This window comes from Talpa occidentalis, unplaced genomic scaffold, assembly GCF_014898055.3.
Source record: "Talpa occidentalis isolate TD23 unplaced genomic scaffold, MPIMG_talOcc4v2.1 talOcc4.8, whole genome shotgun sequence".
Classification (NCBI taxonomy): Eukaryota; Metazoa; Chordata; class Mammalia; order Eulipotyphla; family Talpidae; genus Talpa; species Talpa occidentalis.
The window spans coordinates 76,325,651-76,344,204 of record NW_023605194.1 but is presented as its reverse complement, the minus strand read 5'-3'; the positions used below and the strand labels follow the sequence as shown (position 1 = coordinate 76,344,204).

At 50.6% G+C, this 18,554-nt stretch overlaps 1 protein-coding gene across 2 annotated transcripts in view; it reads left to right on the top strand.

Annotated features, from left to right (window-relative positions):
* Nucleotides 1-18,554, top strand: part of LGR6 (leucine rich repeat containing G protein-coupled receptor 6) — a 109,173-nt gene that overhangs the window by 75,448 nt on the left and 15,171 nt on the right. For both annotated transcript variants that reach the window (XM_037497548.2, XM_037497549.2), the window contains 3 exons: nt 15,097-15,165; nt 17,343-17,414; nt 17,568-17,639. In XM_037497548.2, the coding sequence (XP_037353445.1) occupies nt 15,097-15,165; nt 17,343-17,414; nt 17,568-17,639 (213 nt within the window). The remainder of the gene's footprint in view (nt 1-15,096; nt 15,166-17,342; nt 17,415-17,567; nt 17,640-18,554) is intronic.

Genomic DNA, 18,554 nt, shown 5'->3' with positions numbered 1-18,554 from the left:
AGCCGGATGATTAATGGGGAGATGGCCCATTCAGCGCTCTGGCCTGACTATAAAAAGCACACAAGCTGTTGACTCTTAAAAAGCCATATTATTCACACATCATCATCCTGGAATTCGGTGAAGGTCAGAATGCACCCAAACCCTCCATCATTTCCTCTGGAGTGCCGCCAGCCCCCGCAGAGCGGGCCGAGCGGGCCCCGCTTGAGCAAACAACTGGCGGGCTCTCCCAGTACTGCAGCCATGCCAGCTGGGGTCCCTCAGCTCCCCTGGGGGAGCGGCTGCCAGGGCCACCCAGTGCCAGCCTAGAGGGCAGCGCTGGAGGGAGGCCCCACAAGTGACCAGCGTGAGCCACCCATTTGAGGGAGGACTCACCGTGTCAGGGGCTGTCCACAGTTCCTCTAGACCCCTCAACTCACACACCACCTCCCTCCCCTCCCCTCCCTAACCTCCACCCCACGAACACACACAGGGGCATGGCTCCTGAGGTGAATGATTTTCTAGAACCCAAAGCAGCAGAGGAGGAAACGCTGTGAGACAAGCTATGACCTGAGGAAGCCACTGTTGGGGAAAACCATTTGGCAGCTCCACCCCAGGGTGCCCAGGCTGGCTGCACTTGAGGTTGTGGAGGGGATGAAAGGGGGGCCGAGGCCAAGGCCGCAGCCTCTTCCCATCCCCAGGAGCACAGCTGCTCTCTAGGCTCAACCTCAAGCTGGAGAAATGGCAGAGTTGGGTCTAGCTCTCCCGGGGTCTCCCCCTTCAGTTGACTGAGTGCCCTGGAGGGGGGTGCAGGAGGATGTTCTCTAGCCTGAAGTTGGGAAAGTTGGGGCCCCTTCCAGCACTGTGCTTTCCCTCTACCTGTGCAGCCCCCACACTGGCAGACTGATGTCCAGGGAGGTGCGTGGACGCTGGTCACCGCCTCCTTTAGGGACAGAGCAGGTCTAAAGTGTGTTCTCTGAGGAAACATCCATGAAAGTCCGCCAGGCAGCACCCTGCTATCCTCCATCATCTGGGTAGAATGGAAATTGTGCAAACCTACTGTGTGCCAGATCTTAGGGGATTCCAGATTTAAGAGGTGGTTCTTAGCCTCTTAAAGTCCCTGCCCCCACAGTTACCCTCCCCGAGGAGATACAAGAACTTTGGGGGTGGTGTTTGGTTCTTCCGGGCATCCACAGAGCAGGAGGGAGGCCAATGTTATCTGCCCTGAGGTGTGGGGCCCTGATCTCTGCTGGGAAATCAGGTGAGGAGGGGGCACACATACTGGGTGTGGGTTGGCACCTCTAAAAAGCTAACTAGCAGCTATTTCTTCACTTCTGGGGCACTCTGCCTAATTCTTTCTCAATTAGCCACTGGATTGCCGTGCAGGGCATCTGGCCCAGCTGGTGCTGGCTTAATTACAGAGCAATCCTGCCGCTCAGCGCCCACTGCTCCTTTCTTTCATCTACAGGGGTGCTTGGCTCCGTCACACAGGGCCCAGAACCTGCACCCACCTCACAGACGGGAAAGCGAAGGCTGAGACAAGACAAAGTCTCCCCACTTTGCACTGTGGAGGCAAAATGGCCTAGTGGAAAAGCCTGCAGCCCTTGGCATCAGGCAGCCCAGTGGGCAATGCCAGGCTACCAGCCCATGACCTTGGTCAAGCCACTGGCCTCTGTGAGTCTTAGTTTTCTAACTGCAATATCCTGACACTGACAACACTGATTTCACAGGGTTGACTTTTGGATTCAATGAGATGTGTGCAAAGTTTGTACAGAGCCCGGCAAACCGTCTTCTTTGAAACGTGCCCTGCACTGCCTGTTCTTCCCCCGGGCCCCCTCCCAGTGACCCAGTCTCAACACTACCCCTTCCTTCCCCACCTTGAGGGATAAGTTCTTCTTTCAACTTTTGATCTCCAATTAAAAAGGGGAAAAGTGTGTTCTTTATCCTCTATCCCCTAGAGCATTTGCTGGGGAGCCTGCAGGCACTGCCAGATGTGGGGAGGGGGAGGAGTGGCTGGGAGAATAAAAAGAGAAAGAAATGATAGTCGAGCTTTTTAATTGTTGCATAATTGGCACACTTTGCAGCCTTGGTTATTACTCCGGAGCTTTTCATGTGAGCTTCTCCCTGGAAGGGCATTTCTCCCTTGGGCCCCGTAAATCTCTGCCACTTAGACCTCTCTCATCTCCCGCAGCAGGGGGAAGATCAAATCCTCCTGGCCAGAGCTGTGGTTTGGCTCGTCTGCATGATCCTCTTAGGAGGGAGAGTGGCACCCAGCCATTCCACCTGGGAGGAGGGGCCAGGTGTCGGCTCAGCATGTACATGCGTGGTCACATCGCCACCTGCACCATGCAGTGCGGACGACACATACACACAGTGCACCTGCCAGGCTGTTCCAGCCCACTGTGCCCTTCAGCCCGGGCCCCAGCAGAGCACAGAGACACCCACTGGCATGGGTGTCTGCTGTGCAACACATGGCAACACAGGCTCTGCTATGCTCTGGAAGCCAGGCTGCCTGGGCTCCACCTGCACGCCACTCTGCAGATTGCATGGGCCACAGCAGGCAGCCTGGCCTTGATTCTCTGCTGCACAGTGGGATGCCTGCAAGGGTGGGGGAGTGTAAGCGAGGTAGACATGCACCTTGCTATTTGCTCTGAGAGCCAGGTAAATGTGAGTCAGGCAGGGCCCAGGCTTGGACACTGCTGTGCACTCTTTCCTGCTGAGCAGAACAAATCATGCCCACAGAAGGCACAGCCTTCCCATGCTCTGAGGTCACATCACACCCAGAGGAGCTCTGGGGACAGAGGACCCATTTCTCCTGATGACAGGGCATCAGAGACACCCAGCTGGAGGTGGACAGGACAAACTGTCCTGCATCCACACCTCCCCCTGTTCCCACAGAGAGGCTGCCCTATCACTGTTGGGAAATTCAGTCAGATGGGCCAGCCCCCAGCCCACGAAGCTTTTTCTTTCACTTTCCAGATCAGACCAAATCCCAAGACTTAGGGTAAGTGCCCAAGTTTCTATAGTTGGCTAGTGATGGTAGATCACTAGAATCTAAGCTTCTTGTCTCCTAATACTTCTTCACTTAGCATTAGCTCCTGTGTGGTCAGATCAATGACAGACTTTCCCGGGTATCTAGGTTGAGAAAAAGGAAAGCATGACCAAGAAAATTCTGGGAAGCTGCTTCCCTGAGGTGTCAGGGAGCTTGGAGCCACAGGGAGCTATACCAGCCTGACAGGGTCGTCAGTCACTCATCCTTGAATCCAGGCTATACTTACCAATGAAATCTGGACAAAAAAAAAATATTTTAAAGGTCAAGCAAAGGCAATTCATCCTGAGAGGTCTGCCCCGTTCCCTAGACCTGGAAATTTAATGTCAGCATCTTGCTAGGATTGAGAGGGCAGGGCCTAGGGTGGATTGAGGAACCAAAGTGCCTCACCTCCCACGATCTAGGCCTCATTATAACCTTCTTAAACAAATCCAACCCTCCAGAGCCCCACTGCCGTCTGCTCCCCCAAGGGGAGCCTGGGGCCATTCAGGAACAGAAACGCCCTGACTCTAGTTCCCTCTAAATCAGGGCCACATTCAACAGAGGACTGGGAGGACAGGCAGCGCAGGAGTCTGTAGGGCTTTGCCTTACAACACAGAATTATGCATTTCATGCAAACCCTCCTCTGGGGCCAGAGGCCCCAGCGATCTGCTTCTGCAGAACATTTGACTTTAATAGCAGCTGTGGTTACAAGGTGCTCCCCTCTCTCTGTCCTCGAAACCACCCAGGCCAGGCAGATTTTGCTCGAAACTGACCCTAACTTGGTCCTAAAAGTATCAGGTCACTTTTCAGTTCCAGACTGATGGTCTGGATAGAAAACTAGGTAGGTTCCCACTGGAGGTTCTTCCAGGGCCCAGGGTCTCCTGGAGAATAGCAGGACGGGTCACCAGACCCAGATTCAAATCCTGGCTCTGCCACTGCTGTGTGTCCGGAACAAGGCACCTGACCTCTCAGAGTCTTGGTTTCAACAATTAGAAAATGGGATTGCCTTTTTCTTAGGTGATGACTTGATGTGGGCATCTTCTTCTCAGCCCTCCTAGTTAATGCTGCTGAACAGCCATGTGTTGTTACTTATTTGTTTTGCTTCTCCCTGTGGTGTTCCTTGGCTTGTGGTCGTCACTCCAATCTCTTCTTAGTCTTCACGTGGCTTCTCTGTGTCTCTTCTAATGAGGATCCTTGTCATTGGCTCTAAGCTGCTCCCTGTTCATCCAGGATGACCTCATGTCAAGATCCTCACTTGGTTACATCTGCAAAGTGTATTTGCTAAGTATTTTTGCAAATAAAGTCATATTCACAGGCTGGAGAGCTTAGTTCTCGGACCTATCTCTTTGGGGCTATGAGTCAACCCACTTCAGTAACCTCCGGTGGGTTCCATGGCAGAGTCCTTTGGGGGAAAGTCATGGGGGGCAGAGATCCAGAAGAATCTTGCTGATTTGCCTTCTTATCTCAAGGCAAGTGCTGCTCATCCCGCTGAATCCCTGCAGTTAAGAGAATTAAAAGATTGTTTTTTAAAGATTTATTTTATTTTTATACAAGAGCTGGGGTACAGGCCAGAGAGGCGGGAGGGTGAGAGGATTCACCAGAGACAGAGTGAGGAGCAGAACAGGCAGATGACGGAAAAACACTGCTGAGGGGAGCAGTGGGCGTGACAGGAGAGGTCTGCCACGCCATGTGGGAATCTCCCTGGCCGGCCGGGGATTGAACACGTACAGCAGAGGCTGCAGACAGCTTCACAGCGCTGTGCTCAACCCACTGCACCACCGGGGAGGCCCAAGAATTAAAAGATTTTGTCCTCAGTCTGTCATTTCATTTCCTATTTATCCCTGCCCCACTTGTTGAGGAAGACATGACAGGAACTGTGTACCTTGTGTCGCAGGTGAGGACACAGAGGCAGAGAGTGTCTGGCTGCCCCAGGTCACCCCGGGAATCAACAGCGAGGGCAGGACGTGGGTTCTCTGCCTTCCGTCCGGCATCTGCCAGGCAGACCGGGCAGACCACGCTGCCTCTCGGGGCTAACCCTGCAAGAAATGAGGAACTCTTTCCTCGCCAGTTCTTAATCATCTTACATTTGTGGGTTTATTAGCTGCAAATTTGTAGGGTTTTGTGGCTCATAGAGGAATTTATTGTTCCATATAAAACTTTTCCCCCTGGCTCTCCCTGCAGAACCACTAATGACTTCTAACAGGCAGAAAATTGAGCTGTCCGATGATTTTGTCCTGAGTTCTGTGCCCGTGACGAGTTATTAATAGGCCGTCCAGCGCGGCATTCCTTTCCCGATCGCCCTGGCGTGGGGGTAGCCAAGGTCACAGTCCTTGTCGCCGCTGCCCCTTCCTCTCCTGCTGGCAATGGGGCCAAAGCTTCCGGTCTCTCTCCCTCCGCCTGCACCCCTGCCACCCCCTGGTTCCCACAGGCACCCAAGCCAGCTGGTCTGGAACAAAGGGGGGGAAGTTGGGGGCGAGGAGCTTGGCCACAGGTTCCTTAGTAGATGCTGTGGCGAGGACACTGAGAAGCTCAGCTCTGCCCTTCAGATCTCTGTGGGCAGGAGGAGCTGGTCAGATCACTGCTTACCACTCTCTTTTGTTCTGTTTCTTTCGATTCACTTATTCCATAAATATTTATTGAGCTTCTAGTATGTGCCAGCTATCATATAGGCACCAAGGAAACTTTCATGAACAAGAAAAAATGTAGCCCCTGCAATCACAGAGACTAAAGCATTCTAAACCAGGAAGCCTGAGTTCTTTTTAACTTATCACTAATGTTCTGTTCCCGCATTCCTAACCTCGTCACCCTAATTCCTTTAGCCTTGGGCTGCCCCAAGGCTCCACCTCCCTTCTGTGTCCTCACCTGGTCTCATGACTTTCAGTACTGCATGTTTGCTAAAGACTCCAGCCCAGAAGTCATCTGTCTCCTGAACTCTGAACTTAGGTAACCAAAGGCCTTCGCAGCTGCTCACATGACTGTCTAGCAGACATCTAAACCAAACTCCCCTCCAGATCTGGTCCCCCCGGAAGCCAGCCGGGCTCAGTAATGGAAGCCTTACTCTTATAGTTGCTCAGGCCCAAACCTTGGAGTGATCTAGAACAACTTTCTTGTGAGTCCCACATCCCATCTGCAGGCAAACAACCTTGGCTCCATCTTCAAGATATAGTAAGAATCGGCCACGTCTCTCTGCTGCTGCCATGTGGGCCTGGTCATTCTCTCAGTGATTCTCTCACCGGGAGGACTGACAGCAAAGTCTCTTGTCTGGTCTCACTCCTTTCCTCCTTCTCACTCTACATTCTGTTTTCAACACAGCGGTCAGAGTGACTCTTGTAATATAAACTAGCTCACGACACTCTTCTATTCCAAACCCTCCACTGACCCCATCACAGTCTGAAAAGAAGCCAAAGCCATGCGCCAAGCCTCCCAGGCCTCAGAGGATGCGAGTCCTGCTTCCAAAGTACTCTAGGCACAATAGCCAACCTGGATATGCCAGGTGTGCTCCTGCCTGAGGACATTTGAACCAACTGTTTTCTTTGTCTGGATTATCCATTCCACCATTATTAACCCCCTTCAAGATTTTGCTCAAATGTCACCTTTTAGTGAGAGCCTCCCTGAGCACCACTTCGCACTGGCCTAGCACTGGCCATCTCCTTTCCTATGGAATGTCTTCCCTAGCCTCGCCATGCCCGCTAGCTTATTTCATCCATCTATTCATTCATGCATTCATGTATCGATTCCATTTCTTTTCTGTCTCACCTCCCCGTGGGCATTTGCAGCACCTCACACAGTACCTGGCACAGGCGAGGGACTCAATAAATGTTTGTTGATCAAGGAATGGCTCCATGGTCCCTGGCAAATCCTGGTCCTCTCTTTCCTTCTCCAATTGTGCTATGAGGGCGCTGGACTCTCTCACCTCTGAGGTTCTCCCCGGCCCCTTCTCTTTGCTTTTCACACTCAGCTCAACTGGGGTCATCCACACTCAGTGCTGTGCAGGTCCAGCCCGGCCCTCTCCCCGGGGCCCCAGACATAAATGTCCACTTGATCTTCTCGAGAGTAGATGTCCCATTGTCCCTCTTAGGAGAAATGTCCGGGACAGGGCTAAACCCCCCAGGACAGGCCCTCCTCTTCATCTCAGGCAAGGCTGTCTTGCCACAAGCCCCACAATTCAGAATCTCAGGGCCCAGCTTTAGACAGCAACTAGAACAGATCCTTAGGCCACTTCTACTCTCTCCAGGGGCTCCTCAAAGTCTTGGGTCCCCTGCACTGTTGCGCCCTTGGCGTCCCGGTGAGAATGGTGGGTTGCTCTAAGGGGTCTGTCCACATTCAGAGGACCAGGTCCCATTCTGAGCATCAAAACTTCAGAGTGACCAGGGTGCGGGGAATGTGTGCAAGAGAAAGTTAAGTGTCTATAAAACTGGATTCAAAAGATTTGGAGGAATCCTTAGTTGGAATAGGGTGACGTCTTTGAAGACCTACTATGCAGATTTTAGGGTCTTCCAGCTGACAGGGTGAGGGCCACAGGTGGGGGGTTAGTGAAGGTGCTGCTTTAGCTCAGGGTAAGGTGGGTGTGTGATCTGAGAGCAGCCAAGTGGCGTGGCCAGTGCAGGCCCTGCCATTTATGTTGGTTCAGGCAGAAACTGGATCCCCATCCTCCTAGAACCCCAGGGGTCTGACTCCTGCAGCCGAGGCAGGTCGGACTGTTACCTCTCACCTCCCTTCCAAGTCTAGGCTTCTGATCCCAGGTGTCTCATTAGGGCAGGACAGCAAGTAATCTCAATATCAGAGATCAGCAACTTTCATTAAAGTCAGCGCGGCTCTTGCTTCAGGTATCCTCTGAACTTTCTTTCTGGCAAGGAAGAGTGTGTAGGTGGAGGGAGGGGCAAAGAAAGGCGTGTCTGTGTCTCTCAATAGAAACCGATGACAATTTTACTAATTGCTGCATTTATTAATGGGTGGCCTTTTATGTAGGTTGTTTAGAAAGTAAAACAATGCTATTAGTCATAAAGTTTTTGTTGGTTCCTGGCTCACCGAGTCATCTGCCCCAAGCGTGTGGAGTCAGATTCAAGACAGAGCCTCCATCCTCAGTAGGGGAAGAGCAATTAAGACGTGTTCATTGTGCCTGCTTGCCTTTGTTCCGGCCTTGGAGAGATAAAAGTGGGTGAGCGTGTACAGTCTATCGGCCAGCAATGTCTGTGTTTTGTGTTTCACACTTGAGAGCTGGGCTCACCCACATTCCTCCCTGTCCCCTTATCTGTGATCTGGAAATAAACACAAATATTAGCCTTGAGAATAAAACTGCAAGTAGCAGCCCAATTCATGGTATGCCCCGTTCTTTACTGCTGTAGATAGACTTAACTTCTGCATCCGCTGCTGTAGTGTCGAATGAGTGGAAGTGCTCGTTCTGTCTCATGAAAGGAAGAGGGGAAAGAAATTGGCATTATTTGCACATTTGCTCTGTGCAGGCTCTGGACCAGGTGAACAGGCCACTGAATGTGCTGGGCAGCCCCGATGCACAGGAGAGAAACGTGCTGAGCACGGTGTGGACTCACGAGGAGCCACTGGCAGAAAGACAGCCCTCGTTCTGTTCTCAAATGGAGAACACATAAAAAGGCATCGAAACTGCAAATACTAATATTTAGTTTTGACAGCTTATGAGCACCCAAAGCAACTCTCACAGGAGTTTCTTCCCCTGAGGGGGAGGCCTGTTCCTACCGCTCCACATATCCTCTTTGCCTCTCTCCCTGAAATTCTTTTCTTAGCCTTGCTATTTGGCGAAATAGCCTAGCCAGGATGTAGAATGTAGTGTAAAATGTAGTAAGTGTGTTAAACCCCAAGCCAATAACCTGACTTAGGTACGTGGCTCTGGTACTTGTAACTGGTTACTTCCTCTCTCTGAGACTGTTTCCTTATCAATAAAAAGAAGGGGTTTGGCCAGTCTGCCTGCTCTGTGCTCTGAATCCACAGTGAGGCTCCCCAGAGAGGGCAGGAGCTGGCCATTTCTGTGCAGCCATAGAAAAGGATAATATTGGGAATGTGGGTCCTTGAGCAGCTTAGGGCTTGGTTGTCTTCTCGGCTACTTTCATGGGTTTGCCATCATTTTTGATTGGATTTGCCTGGAAACTGCCAAGCAAACTGAGGGGAGGCTTAGCCATGGACAGCTGCAGCTTCCAGACTGATTCTGGCTGGAGTTGGAAGTGGTTTCTCTTTAACCTCAGCCCTTTTCTGTCTTCTTCCAGCTCCCAGGAGCAGCAGACAGAACAATTAGCTCTTCCTGGGCTGCTGGCCGACTCTGTGTTATTACAGAGAATAGACTATAAAGCCATGGATGAGTTTTCCGGCTTAAGTTTAAGGCATCACAAAGTGCCCTGCAATGGAAGAATCTCACTGAATGAGCCCTGTGCCATGGAGGCCTTTCCTGCAGTTGCCAAGAATCTGCATATGAGTCTAGTCCCAAGGGGCCAAGACAATGATGCCAATGACCACTAAGGCCAAAGGAGCACCCACTTATCTGCAGACTTTACCTAGTGGGCACAGATGACCATCCTTGAACTTCCTCAGGAAGTTCAAAAGGGAGCCCATGTGCTTCCTGACCACAGCAGTCCTCCTATCTCACAGGGGAGATAATATGCACACAGACAACCCGATTCTGGACACAGCGTGTCTGGCCTTCCATCCCATCTCTTCCATTCTGAGCTCAGAATCGTGGTCAAATTATTACCTTCCTCTATGCCTTGGTTTCTCATGTGCAAAACAGAGGATTGCATGGGAATGAAATGAATCAATATATGCAAATCACCTGGCATCATGAATTTTACATAGTAATTACTATTATTATATCACCACCACCATCATTATTCCCAGTCTAACACTGAGCGTGTTTCTAGAGAAAAAAACCAGAAAAGTACTGAGAGAGTAAATGATTCATTCTGACTGAAGGGATGGGGCTGGATTCATGAAGAAAGGTATATTTGAGCTGGACTTCAAAGGATGACTAGGATTTCAACAGCTGAGGATGTGGGAAAAGGGCATTCCAGGCTGAGGGCATGCATGGCCCAAGTAAATACATGAGGGTTTGAAAATACATCAGGGTTGAAATGGCAGATGAAACTGAAAGATTTCCTAAGGCATCAGAGCCCATCAGGGAATGTGTAGTCTGTTCTGTAAATAATGAAGAGGTCTTTTCAGATTTTTCAGTCGGAGAGTGACCGAGTCAACTTTGCGTTTTAAAAAGATCTTTCTGGCAGTGTGCAGTGGCTAAGAGTGTGGGCTCCAGACTCAAACTGCCAGGGTTCAAATCCTGGCCATGACACTGAATTAGTTAAGGTAAACTAAATTGCTGTACCAAATAAGCCAAAACATGTATAACGGCTCAAACACAACAGGAGTTTATTTCTGGATCATACAATAGTCCAAGGAGGGTGTTTCTTCTTGGCAGGTGGCCCTCCTCCATGTGGTGACTCAGGGACCTGGCTTCTTGGGATCTTGCCATCCTCACAGCCTCATCATCTTTGGCATCTAGCTGGTGGGAGGGTAGACAGACCATGGAGGAGACCGGCTTGGCTATTTTATAGACCCTGGACTACATGTAGTTTGGACTGCTTCTACCTTCCTTTGTTGAGAATCTAGGGTATAGCCATACCTCCTGCAAGGGGCAGGGAAATACACTCTAGCTACATCCCTGGCTATTCTCCTATGGCAACAGGATAGAGCTGTCCAACAGAACTTTCTGCAACGATGGAAATATAAGTCTGTATTATATGGTAACCGCTACCATGTGTTGCTATGGAGTGCTTGAGGTGTGGCTAGTGCAAGAGAGAGCTGAACTTGTAATTTTATCAAATTGTAATTAATCTGCATTTAACTAGCCACACATAGGTAGTGGCCATGGTGTTGGGGAGTTCAACTGTAGAGAACGTTGAGGGTGGGGTTTGAGGACAAGTAACGGTCTCTGCAGCAGCCACTTACTAACTGGATATAACTGTGCATCTTAACATCTCTGTGTCTCACTTTCCTCAACTGTGAAGTGGATACAGTCATAGAATCTACCTCTGTGAGAGGGTGACGTGATCATCAGCACAGCACTAGTCCCTGGCTTGTCATCAGAGCTCCCCAAGTTTACCCCAGGGCTGGCCTGCAGGCAGGGACTCCAGCTAGGAAAGTGTGCAATAGTCCAGAGGAGACACCCCTCCAGCCTCACCTCCAAATATTGCCCTTTATTCCAGCAAATTGTATCACTCATTCTTCAAATGTCACAGCACAGACCTCCTATAAACCTCTGTTCCATCTCCCCTTTTCTTCCTTCTCTGCCTACCGAGATGCTGCTCAGCCATCGAGACCTGGTTCAAAAACCACATCCCCAGTCTCTGGAGGTTTGATGCTTTGTGTGCTCACATCACGCCAAGTCCACTCACTTGGCGAGCAAATTCTTCGACAGGTCTGCTTCTTACCTGTCTTCCAACTTTCCCCTTTACCCAGCAGAATTCTCCATGTACTTTGGGCAGGCATCCAGCAGTGTCCATTGCACTGAACTGAGCTCACCAGGGACAGAGAGAGTTGCCCAGACTCCTTCCTGGACACTTAGAGCCAGAGGTTACTTCTGCACAGCCCCAGATGAAACCGGGCACTGGTGGTTATCCAGGCCATTGAATCTGTGTTGATGTCCAATGGGAAAGTTCAGGCCAAATATCTTTTGACATTTGCACAGTTTTTATCATTCTCCCACATTTCTTGACAAAAATAGCCTTTTAGTTCATATGCCTTTTCCCACATGTCTTTTCCCACTGTCTGTTAGGCCATTCCTGGCAAAATTCCTGACCAGAAACAGCCAAGGAGGGCTGGAACCATTCAATTTGGCCGCCTGGACCTGGGTCCAGTGAACTGTAAAGGCTCAATGATAGCAAAGTCCCAGGGGACCCATGTCTCTGTGGCCCTAGGCCAGCCTAATGGTGCCACTCAGGACTTTTACCTTTTTGGACACCAACCTCAAATCTTCAAAATATTCCCCCCAATACCCTACATGCCTTGAAGAGCCCATTAGTGATTTTTGTTAATCTCTTTATCCAACCTTTTCATTTATTCATTCAACAAGTATTTGTGGGATGCCTGCTCTGCAGTGTTCTTCTGATGTGTAGAATATGAAAATAAGCCCCCGTTTTCCAGGCACTTTCATTGTGGTAGAGTGGGAAGAAATCAACAAAAATATGTCAGATGGCTGTAAATTTTATGAAGAAAGAGATATCGGGGCATGTTTCTACTGCTAGATAACAAATCACCCCAAAACTTAATGATTTCAAGCAACAATTTATGATTTCTCGTTGACCTGGAGTTGGCTGGGCACAGCTGGGCAACCCTTCTGCTAGGCTTACTCATGGGACTGCAGTCATTGGTGAGGGTGGGTGGGGGGAGACTCCCTGAGGCCCATGGGGTCCTAAGTGCTGCCCTCACATGCCTGGGGCCTCAGTGCTGGCTGTCGAATCCAGAGGAAGCTTCCTCACAAGGGAGTGGGAGCACCCCACTGGCAGAGACAGTGAGGCCTCTTGTGACTTAGGACCAGGTCACACCGGGTCACTTCCACCTCGTATTGGTCAGTGCCTGTCATGAGGCCAGCCCAGTCTCAGGGAGCCATAGAGTCCGCCTCTGGATAGACACCGCAAAGGACTTAGGGTTATTTCTTTTTCCCTCCAGCTTTATTGAGATAGAATTGACATACAACGTTATGTAAGGTTTAGGACACACAATGTGTTGGCTTGATAGTCTTAGATATTGCAAAATGTTAGCCTCGTGGCCATTTAATCTGCCACACGGGGTAAAGGAACAGTGAATGGCAGGGTATGCTGTTTTAAACAAAATGGTCACAGAAGGCCCCTCTGATGAGGCATTATCTGGGCAGAGACCTGACCAAAGTGAAGTAAACCAGGCAAATATCTGGAGTATTCCATGCAGATGGAATCGTGAGCAACAACTCTGAGACCAAAGCAATTCTTTGTGTTGAAGATTTCAGTGAAGATGATTTCCTGTTACTTATGGGAAATCAGTAGAGAATTCCTAAGTGGGCTGAGCCAAATCAAAGGGGGAATCCTTGATTGGTGACCTTGAAATGTGAGGGTGACTCACTTATGCTGAGACCACAGTCCCTGTGCGTCCCCCCCTGCTGCTCCAAGTCCAGCCCCCCAGCCTGATTTTCTAGGCATCTCCTCCAACCGTGATAGAAATTCAGGAATTGAAACTCTGTTTCTGACTCCAGTACCCCCAGTTTCAGTGAAAGTGCTTTGCACAACCCTCCCCTCAGCATGTTCTCCTCCTACCCGTCACACAGCCTGTGGGAGCCTCTCCGGGACGTATTCAGGAAAGGTGTCTGATTCACTAGAGAACATAGCAGAGCAGAGCAGGGTGGTTTATGCTATAATTACCCAAGATCACCAGGGGAGTCTGCGGGTAATCGGGTAATTTGTGTGTGTGTGTGTGTTGGGGGAGGGGACAATTACTCGGCTCACTGCTTGCCAGACGCTTGTCACTGCTCTTCTGGCCCCAGGAACCTTCTGGGCTGCTTCCTGTCTCTACCTGGGCACTATTAAGTGTAATGACCCTGTCATGCAGAAGAGCCTGTCATTATCTCCGTGTTCCCCTGGTGTTTACACACAAGCCATGCCAGGTCGCTCTGTGATGCAAGGGCCTCTGCATGGCCCCCTGCTCTGGCACCAGACAGTCCTCTCAGGAAAGCTGTCAGGATGGGGGTTTACAAGACTGAGAGGATGGGCTGGGGTCAACTTGGGGTTAGGGGTTCACGAGGGACCCTGTACCTGAGCCCTCCACGGTGCCAAAACCTGAGAGTGTGCCTTGGCTACGGAATTCTGGGAGCACCCAGTCAACTTCCCCTTCCCCAAATCGGGCACATTTCCACATCAGGGTAAGTCATAGGCTCCTGAGGCAAACACCACCAAACTTAAAGGAGTGAGGGTTTTCTCGAGAAGTCTCCCATAGAGGTGGTAGGGAGGGGACCCTGTCCCACAACAAAGAGCAAACTTCCAGAAGTCCTGTGACTCTGACTTTGTTTACTGCCAAGTAAACAGAAAGTCCACACGCTCTTTACTGCCTCCCTCAAAACACAAGCTCCCGAGGGCTCTCCTGCCTTTGGACTCTTTTCATTTCTCCTCCCTCCCTTTACTCTGCTGTTGCCACAAAGGGTGCAAACACAGGGGACCCCTTCGGGTGGGAGGAGTGAGGCCGGGTCACTCGTAGGCCGGCCCTTGTCCCCAGGGCCCAGGCAGTGTGGAGATGAGCCCTCTTATGCCAAAGCCTTTACATCCGGTGCAGACTACCCTGTGGGCCTCGAGAGGATGGGTCCGCCTCTTTTAATTTGAAGATAGTGTCTTTTAAAAAAAATTTTAACAGCACTGTTTTATTAACCGAGCACAGTAGTATCTACTAGGGTTGGAACAAATCTGGATACTGTCAAATTACCTCTAAAAGTTTGTACACATTTAAATTCCTATTTCTGATTCACTGAAATGCTTGTTTCCTTACATCCTTGCCAACTTAGGTCGCTGCCCCTTTGAAAAACTACCTCCATTGTTTTCTGACTGTATGGTTATATGTTCATTGAAAAAAAATTGGAAAGTACAGAAAAGGGTAAGAGGAAATAAAAACTAGCTGTCCCGTGGCCACCTTTGGCCAAGAGCAGAGATAGTCAAGGTCTTCACCTGAGGGAAATTTCCAGAATCCTGAGTGCTGGTGACAAGATGTTAAAGATGGCCCTGTATTCCCTCTACCCCCTTCCCAGCCACTGAAGTCTTAAAGATATTTTCCTCGGCCGGTGGGGATGATTCTGAAGGATTGGTTCCAGGTAGCCACATCCTTAAGTGTCCCCTCAAAACAGTTCTGCTGCCAGGAGGGCTCCGAGCCTGAGGATTTGTGGAGAAGGAATGGAATGTGAACATTCCAAAAATGTGTTTCCAGGCATTGACAGCTGGATCCAACCGATTGGAAAACCCATCTCTCTGGCCAACACCAGAGCCAAGTTTCCATTTCTCAGGGACCCTGACATGCCCTGCCGAGCCACCCCTTAATGACTGCTCTGCTTTCCATTTCAGAGACCTGAATTATAATGAGCTGCAGGAGTTCCCCATCGCCATCCGGACCCTGGGCAGACTGCAGGAATTGTAAGCTCCTCTGCCGGTTTCTGGGCCCTCTTCTCCGGGGGCCAGGCCGAGGAGAGCCCCAAGCCTCCCTCACACCCTCATCTCCCGTGGTCCTTGTAAAAGCTGTAGCTACATGCCCTCCCCGACCCCTGCGCAGGTTTAAGTAGTTGCAGGCCTCATTAGCTTGGCTTTGAGCATTTCCGAGGGGTGTGTCATCAGCAGTCATGGCCCCCGGCGCTTCCAGCCTGAGGAGACACAGGGCACAAGCCTCCTGCTATTAGGCCAGGGCACGCATTGCCTCTGTCTGGGTTGGGGTGTGTCTGGAGACCAGTGTGGAGAAGAGCTTGGGACTTGTTTATGGGTCTCTCCTCAGCATTTTGTCTTGGCGGAGGAAAAGGGAAGCTGGCTGTAGTTCCCCACAGCTGCCATTATTATCATTTCATGTTGTATTCACTGAGCCTAACACTGTGCCTGCTATTAAACACAAACATGGGTAGAAAGGGCCATCCACCAGGACTCCTCATGCCCACGGAGGACATGGAGTAGCACATGTAAAGAAGGGAACAGGACAAAGCAGGGAATAGGGTCAGTATGTAATTCCAACCCTAAATTGCATAGCATTAGCTAAAGTGATCATGGGAGTTCAGAGTAAAGTAGGAAGTATTGTGGACCCAGGCATCCTGAGATTAGCCTTAGAGGATGGATGGGATTTAAGTGGAAATGACGGAGGAAGAGAGGAAGCATTTCAGACAGAAGAACTTGTAGGTAAAGATCCACATCAGTAGTTGAATGCACAGAGATGTTCACAGGAGGGAGACCAGCCTTCCTGGAGGACAAACTCTGGGGAAAGAGAAAGAGAAAGATCTGGAACCAGATCAGGGGACCCTGAAGATGCATAAGCAGAGCCCCAAACTTTCACATAGCACAGCAGTTTACTCAAACTACCTCTCAAGGCCTTTAGTGCCAGCCCTGTGCCTCCTCCTCCACCTCGTCCGGAAATTTCAAGGTGTAATGTCATGAGGAGCAGCTGGACCAGCTGGTGGCAAGAATCTGAATGCAAAACTATTGGGATTCCCTATGCCAATGAGTCACCAAGGTCTGCCTTTTCCTTTGAGCTGGAACATAAAAGGAAGATGAGACTGATGAATCAGAGTGTGCAAAGGCATAAGATCAGGAAATAAAAAAGTGTTAAGGGAGAGAGCAGAGATCTAAGTTATCAGAAGCAAGAAGACACATATAGGAGTGTGTGCCTCTCTCCTCTCTCCCTCTATAAGCAGAAAGCTGCTTGAGGACAGGGCCTCTGTCTCCCAAATCTCTAAACCCCTCGGCCCACTAGACAAGAAGGTTGTCTTCAAAAATATATAATGAGTGGGTTAATGAACGAATGAGCAAACAGGCCCAGGCAGGATGTCTGAGGGTGCGCCTGTGAGTGAGACACAATTGATGGTCGAGGGCGAGGGAAGGACAGCAAGAAGAGAGGAAACTGAGGCAGGAACAGCACAGAGAATCCAGAGGAAGACTGACAAGGTCTTGCTCAGCCTGGGTTACTTCTTTTTAGTCCAACATTTATTTTGAGATGTTCTCCCCAATTCCCGATCCAAACGTGGAATCCCAGTTCCCAGGCCCTCAGACTCTCTGCTGGGTGGCTCCTTCCTCATTTTCCCATAATGCCATCACGGTCTCACAGCAGCCAACCCTGCCTCTTATCCCGGCTCTGCCACTGAGCTACTTTCATTTCAGGGCCTTGAGGTCAAAACAGACTCTTTTGGGGAATATCCTTCATACTCACACCCATGGAAGTGCTGGTTTCTCCACGCCCTCCTTCTCCCACTCACCCTCGGCTCCCTCCTCCGGGCCCTCCAAGTCCCCACCACACAGTGACTAAGGAGAAGATTCTCCTCTTGGGTTCTGAGCTCAGCCTCTTTCTTTCCTAAGTTGCCCTCCAGGCAGCCTGCGGCCCACACTCCCTTCACGCTCGTTGGGGGAAAGGATGGATGTGAGAGTGGATGAAGAAGAAAATTCACAGACAGGACTTGAACCTGGACTCTCTGGGCTGATGTCCCTCTGGTGCTCTGGCCTTTCCAGTTGGCTGGTGCTCTGGCCTTTCCAGTTGGCTGTCCACCCACATCGTGGAATTCCACATCTCACTCCTCACACTTGTCCCCAAGTCCTCAGTATCTACTGGCATTGTCTTGCAGGGGCTTCCATAACAACAACATCAAAGCCATCCCGGAAAAGGCCTTCATGGGCAATCCCCTGCTGCAGACAATGTGAGTACTTGCCTCTCTGCTCTGGGGCTGATCTATGTTGGGGGGTGGGGGCTGCTCTCCGCAGACAGGAGAGGAAAGCAGAGCTCTGCCTTGGGCCCAACATAAAGGGCCCAACTGAGGAAGGTGGTTGGGTGTTTGGGTCTTTTCTTCTAGACACTTTTACGATAATCCGATCCAGTTTGTGGGAAGGTCAGCATTCCAGTACCTGCCTAAGCTGCACACGCTGTAAGTTGGAACCTGAAAGTGGCCATGGCCTGGGCCTCTCCCTTCCCACTCTCCTGCCCCTGCCTCCTGCCTGCCACCTGCAGCTCTCGCCTGCAATGCACAGCTCCCAGAGGTTCAGGCCTACTCCCAGATCTGTCTGGACTTACTGACCTCTTTCTACCTCCCCAACTTTAGAACTCCAGTGGATAGAGGGCCCAGAACTTTAGTGGATAGAGGGCCCTTCTCCATAGGCAAGGAGCTTTGTCAGGCCTCTCCAGAGTTCCGCTCATTTAGCTGCCACATAAATTCCCGCTGGAAGAATGAAGGACTAGTATGAGGCCCCGGCTCCCAGGAGCCTTGCAGCAGGGACCCCTTGGCCAGCTTTGCTGCTTTGGCCCTGCAGACATTCCTTTGTTTCCTCTCCCACTCTCTTCATTCTCAGCCCAAGTCCCACCTCTTCAGAAAAGCTTCCAAGGATGACTGCCTGCAGCACAGTAACATGTCTAACACCTTTAGGGAACACACTTCACTTTCAAACTCATTACAGGGTATCATTGCCACCCGAGCCCTATGGGAGGTGTTAGGGGCACATCTTACATGTAGATCCCAAGGCTCTTGGCTGTGCAGGCCCTTGACTGGATCCTGGGCTCATTTCTGGACTCCATGCTGGCAACACCTGTGTCTTTTGCTCCCATTGTGAAGGCCATGTCCTCACTGAGGTAGGGAATGTTGGGGAGGGGGAAAGCCATTGGCTGAAAGTAGTTTCAGAGAACAAATGAAAGGTTCTGATAAAGCCCCAACAGATGAAAATTTAGGGGAGACCCAATTCCAGGTTCTACTAAGCAAACCCTAGCAGCCAAGGGCCTTTTCAGAAGCATCTGAGCTGTTGCCTTTTTTAAAGACCCACGTTCCTTGTCTGTGTTTCTTGCTCACCGC